Source organism: Oncorhynchus kisutch, unplaced genomic scaffold, assembly GCF_002021735.2.
Source record: "Oncorhynchus kisutch isolate 150728-3 unplaced genomic scaffold, Okis_V2 scaffold601, whole genome shotgun sequence".
In the NCBI taxonomy this organism is placed as follows: domain Eukaryota; kingdom Metazoa; phylum Chordata; class Actinopteri; order Salmoniformes; family Salmonidae; genus Oncorhynchus; species Oncorhynchus kisutch.
Window position 1 is genome coordinate 323647 of NW_022262546.1, and position 5685 is coordinate 329331.

At 43.0% G+C, this 5685-nt stretch overlaps 1 protein-coding gene across 1 annotated transcript in view; it reads left to right on the forward strand.

Moving 5' to 3' along the window:
- Window positions 1-211: 211 nt before the first annotated feature.
- LOC109885368 (uncharacterized) overlaps window positions 212-5685 on the forward strand; it is a 6180-nt gene continuing 706 nt past the window's right edge. The window contains exons 1-7 of the mRNA XM_031815765.1: window positions 212-715; window positions 2473-2590; window positions 3329-3574; window positions 3671-4507; window positions 4672-4926; window positions 5082-5233; window positions 5534-5651. Of these exons, the coding sequence (XP_031671625.1) occupies window positions 446-715; window positions 2473-2590; window positions 3329-3574; window positions 3671-4507; window positions 4672-4926; window positions 5082-5233; window positions 5534-5651 (1996 nt within the window). The 5' untranslated portion in view covers window positions 212-445. The remainder of the gene's footprint in view (window positions 716-2472; window positions 2591-3328; window positions 3575-3670; window positions 4508-4671; window positions 4927-5081; window positions 5234-5533; window positions 5652-5685) is intronic.

Sequence of the window (5685 nt, forward strand, 5' to 3'; positions counted from 1 at the left end):
CTCTCTCGTCAACTCCGCTGTGAGGCAGTCCATATGGGGAATGAACGAGGGCTGTGGAAGGGTGTCTAAGGGGGTCAGGATTTCATTACAGTACTTAGCTTTGACAGACTGTTAGCGGGGAAAAATATGTTGTTACCAAACATGGTTCGGGGAGGGGTGAAGTTAGGGAGAGGGGGAGAGAGATAAAAACTCAAGTGTTGGACTTGGGGTTTACAAAGTGTGGGAGAGACTGAGCCTGTAGAGAGTGCTGGCTGTACCATTAGTAGAGACTGAGCCTGTAGAGAGTGCTGGCTGTACCATTAGTAGAGACTGAGCCTGTAGAGAGTGCTGGCTGTACCATTAGTAGAGACTGAGCCTGTAGAGAGTGCTGGCTGTACCATTAGTAGCTAACTTGTCATTGCAACATCAGTGCAGTTGATGTAAAATAATCGTATTTCAGATTTTTATGGATCCTTTAGGCACAAATCACAAAGATGAGAAGGACACTGCTTTCATTACAGTAGAGGATGAGAAAGATGATAGCGAGACAACAGTGATAGACGGTGAGGAGGAATCAGATGACAAAGCCAAGGAGACTGAACCCCAGCAGCAGAAGGAGCAGGCCTGGGCCCCCACTACCTACTCCAAGTTTGGTAAAGAGGTGTTTTGCTACGTAGGAGAGGAGATCAGCATCTTTGAGGCCTTGGACTCTTACGGTGCTGTCACCTGGCCAGCGGTGAGTTAGTCTACTATTTAACATGACATTCATAGATAACAATGATAGCAGTGAGTTAGTCTACTATTTAACATGACATTCATAGATAACAATGATAGCAGTGAGTTAATCTACTATTTAACATGACATTCATAGATAACAATGATAGCGGTGAGTTAGTCTACTATTTAACATGACATTCATAGATAACAATGATAGCAGTGAGTTAGTCTACTATTTAACATGACATTCATAGATAACAATGATAGCAGTGAGTTAGTCTACTATTTAACATGACATTCATAGATAACAATGATAGCAGTGAGTTAGTCTACTATTTAACATGACATTCATAGATAACAATGATATCAGTGAGTTAGTCTACTATTTAACATGACATTCATAGATAACAATGATAGCAGTGAGTTAATCTACTATTTAACATGACATTCATAGATAACAATGATAGCGGTGAGTTAGTCTACTATTTAACATGACATTCATAGATAACAATGATAGCAGTGAGTTAGTCTACTATTTAACATGACATTCATAGATAACAATGATAGCAGTGAGTTAGTCTACTATTTAACATGACATTCATAGATAACAATGATAGCAGTGAGTTAGTCTACTATTTAACATGACATCCATAGATAACAATGATAGCAGTGAGTTAGTCTACTATTTAACATGACATTCATAGATAACAATGATAGCAGTGAGTTAATCTACTATTTAACATGACATTCATAGATAACAATGATAGCGGTGAGTTAGTCTACTATTTAACATGACATTCATAGATAACAATGATATCAGTGAGTTAGTCTACTATTTAACATGACATTCATAGATAACAATGATAGCAGTGAGTTAGTCTACTATTTAACATGACATTCATAGATAACAATGATAGCAGTGAGTTAGTCTACTATTTAACATGACATTCATAGATAACAATGATAGCAGTGAGTTAGTCTACTATTTAACATGTCATTCATGGATGGATGTAGGATAACGATGAATTAATACGATTAATTAATATGATGGATGATGATTGATGGTGGTGATGAGGATGGTGATGATGATTTATGAAGTTCTACCAACTATAATGATGGTTTCTATAGTAACAATGTTTGAAGTTCTAACAACTATAATGATGGTTTCTATAGTAACTATGGATGAAGTTCTAACAACTATAATAATGGTTTCTATAGTAACTATGGTTGAATTCTAACAACTATAATGATGGTTTCTATAGTAACTATGGATGAAGTTCTAACAACTATAATAATGGTTTCTATAGTAACTATGGTTGAAGTTCTAACAACTATAATGATGGTTTCTATAGTAACTACGGTTGAAGTTCTAACAACTAAAATGATGGTTTCTATAGTAACTATGGTTGAAGTTCTAACAACTATAATGATGGTTTCAAAAGTAACTATGGTTGAAGTTCTAACAACTATAATGATGGTTTCTATAGTAACTGTGGATGAAGTTCTAACAACTAAAATGATGGTTTCTATAGTAACTATGGTTGAAGTTCTAACAACTAAAATGATGGTTTCTATAGTAACTATGGTTGAAGTTATAACAACTATAATGATGGTTTCAAAAGTAACTATGGTTGAAGTTCTAACAACTATAATGATGGTTTCTATAGTAACTATGGTTGAAGTTCTAACAACTAAAATGATGGTTTCTATAGTAACTATGGTTGAAGTTATAACAACTATAATGATGGTTTCTATAGTAACTCTGGTTGCCTGCAGGCGTTGGCTCTGTGTCACTACCTAGAGACCAACGTTGAGCAGTTGAACCTGGTGGACAAGGCAGTGCTGGAGCTAGGAGCAGGTCCTGGCCTAGTGTCTATTGTAGCCACACTCCTAGGTGAGTCTGGGCATTAAATGTACTCATATTGTACATCTGAGAAGATCAGAGAGGTGTAAGTAATATGGTGAAATTTCTACCTAGCCTATCAAGGTGGAGGAAGTCCTATCAAGGTGGAGGAGGTCCTATCAAGGTGGCTAGCAAGGTGGAGGAGGACCTAGCAAGGTGGCTAGGAAGGTGGAGGAGGTCCTAGCAAGGTGGCTAGGAAGTTGGAGGAGGTCCTATCAAGGTGGCTAGCAAGGTGGAGGAAGTCCTAGCAAGGTGGCTAGCAAGGTGGAGGAGGTCCTATCAAGGTGGCTAGCAAGGTGGCTAGCAAGGTGGAGGAGGTCCTATCAAGGTGGCTAGCAAGGTGGAGGAGGTCCTATCAAGGTGGATTGCAAGGTGGAGGAGGTCCTATCAAGGTGGCTAGCAAGGTGGAGGAGGTCCTATCAAGGTGGATTGCAAGGTGGAGGAGGTCCTATCAAGGTGGCTAGCAAGGTGGATTGCAAGGTGGAGGAGGTCCTATCAAGGTGGATTGCAAGGTGGAGGAGGTTCTACCAAGGTGGAGGAGGTCCTATCAATGTGGAGGAGGTCCTATCAAGGTGGAGGAGGTCCTATCAATGTGGCTAGCTAGGTGGAGGAGGTCCCGGCATTCTATACCACTTACACCTATCCAACCTTAGTTGTGGCTAGGGGTTGATTTGGTACTGGCCACCTGTGTGTCTGTTAGTTGAATAACAGAGTGCTTCCTGTCCCCAGGTGCCTGGGTCACAGCTACAGACCTACCAGAGATCATAGGTAACCTGAGAGCCAACCTGCTCCGTAACACAAGAGGGCGCTGTAGGAACACTCCCCAAGCTGCAGCTCTGTCCTGGGGTCCTGACGTGGAACGCATCTACCCCAGATCTGTCTATCGCTATGACTACGTGCTGGCGGCTGACGTGGTGTATCACCATGACTACTTGGAAGAGCTGCTGTTCACCATGAGATACTTCTGCCGTCCAGGTTGATTGATTGATTGGTTGATTGAACTGTTTAAAGAATCCCAGAATATAACACATGAAAGCATTAAATTATGCTTATTTCTAATGTGGTCCTCAGGAACCACTCTGATCTGGGCCAACAAGGTCCGCCTCAAGACAGACCTGAGCTTCACAGAGAACTTCCAGAACACCTTCAACACCACACTGCTGGCTGAGATTGGAGAAGTAAACATATTAATGGGCACGTGTCGAGAAACAGAGGAGAAACCAGAGCTAGACCCAGGAAAACAACAGGAAGAGGAGGAGGAACCAGAGCTAGACCCAGGAAAACAACAGGAAGAGGGGAAGGAACCAGAGTTGGACCCAGGAAAACAACAGGAAGAGGAGGAGGAGGAACCAGAGCTGGACCCAGGAAAACAACAGGAAGAGGAAGAACCAGAGCTAGTCCCAGGAAAACAACAGGAAGAGGAGGAGGAACCAGAGCTAGACCCAGGAAAACAACAGGAAGAGGAGGAGGAACCAGAGCTGGACTCAGGAAAACTACAGGAAGAGGAGGAACCACAGCTGGACCCAGGAAAACAACAGGAAGAGGAGGAGGAACCAGAGCTGGACTCAGGAAAACTACAGGAAGAGGAGGAACCACAGCTGGACCCAGGAAAACAACAGGAAGAGGAGGAGGAACCAGAGCTGGTCCCAGGAAAACAACAGGAAGAGGAGGAGGAAGAACATGTCTGTTTACAGGTGGGGGAAAATGGTTTAGAGGAAAAGGAGGAAGAGTTTGAAGCAGATCAAACAACTGAGAATGAGGAAGAAGACGAGACGCAGAAGGAGGGACTGAAAGAGGAGAACAAGGACAGAGAAAACCAGGTAGACTCTCAGGTTTGCAGAGACGACGAAGAGCAGCAAAATTCTGCTGGCTCACGTTCTACCTCCGAATCAGAGCTTGAGGGTCTTGGTGAGCATTCAACCTAATGTAAATATTTGTTCTAAAAGACCAGGAGCTGATCTCATTGTGTTGTTGAATTAGTTTAGTTTATTAAGATCCCCCATTAGCTACTCCACATGCAGCAGCTACTCTTCATGGATTGACTTGTGGTCTTCTTTGTGTTTCTTGTGCAGAGGAGGCAGACACTCAGGACTCAAATGTCCAACGGGAGGAGAGACCAGTCTGGGTCGAACAGATTGTTGTGGAGGCAGATAAAAGGTCAGAGGAACAAGACAACAGTTTGGAGGAGGAAGCTGATGCAGCTGATGGCAGTAGCCAAGCATGGGAGAAACAGACGTTGGAACATAGTGATGAAGGATATGGGGATGATGATGATGCAGAAAACACTAACTCCCGCTGTAGCACCGAAGCGACTGACGAAGACATCGGTGAGTCATTGACATCATTTTTTAATGCCTAGATACTCAGACTCAATCATTCAACAACACAAGTCTACCATTGACAGTACACACCCAGGAAATAGAAATGGTTTGATCCATCCCCATTAGAATGTGAATGAGTGGTTTGTTCCATTCCTGTGTAGAGGAGCTGGACACCAAGGATACAGGAGATGCCCAGCTGGATAATACCCACGTCCCCTGGATACGACTGGACAGAGAGGTCTACTTCTATGCTGGGCACAAAATCAACATCGTCGAGGCAATGGACTCCCATGGCGGAGTGATATGGCCAGCAGTGAGTACAGTTCTACACTACATTTGGCGTTGTCGGCAGGATAAATCACTACATTTGGCGTTGTCGGCAGGATAAATCACTACATTTGGCGTTGTCGGCAGGATAAATCAATGCACCAAACACTCACATGGAACAACAGGTGTCTTCTGGCCTTCCTATTCAGATTGCTCTTCTACAGGGAAACAGACAAATGGACTACTGCCACCTAGTGGTGGACTTCTATAAAGGTCCTACCTGCAACACGTGATGGACCACTAGGTGGTGATAGGCTACACATATAATGTATTTGCTCCCCTGCAGGCGTTGGCTCTATGTAACTACCTGGAGACCAATACTGATGTGATAGATCTGAAAGGAAAGCAGGTTTTGGAACTGGGATCAGGGACAGGATTAGTGTCTATCGTCGCCAGTCTACTGGGTAAGTCTTACTGATTACCTTTGAGTTTTAGACT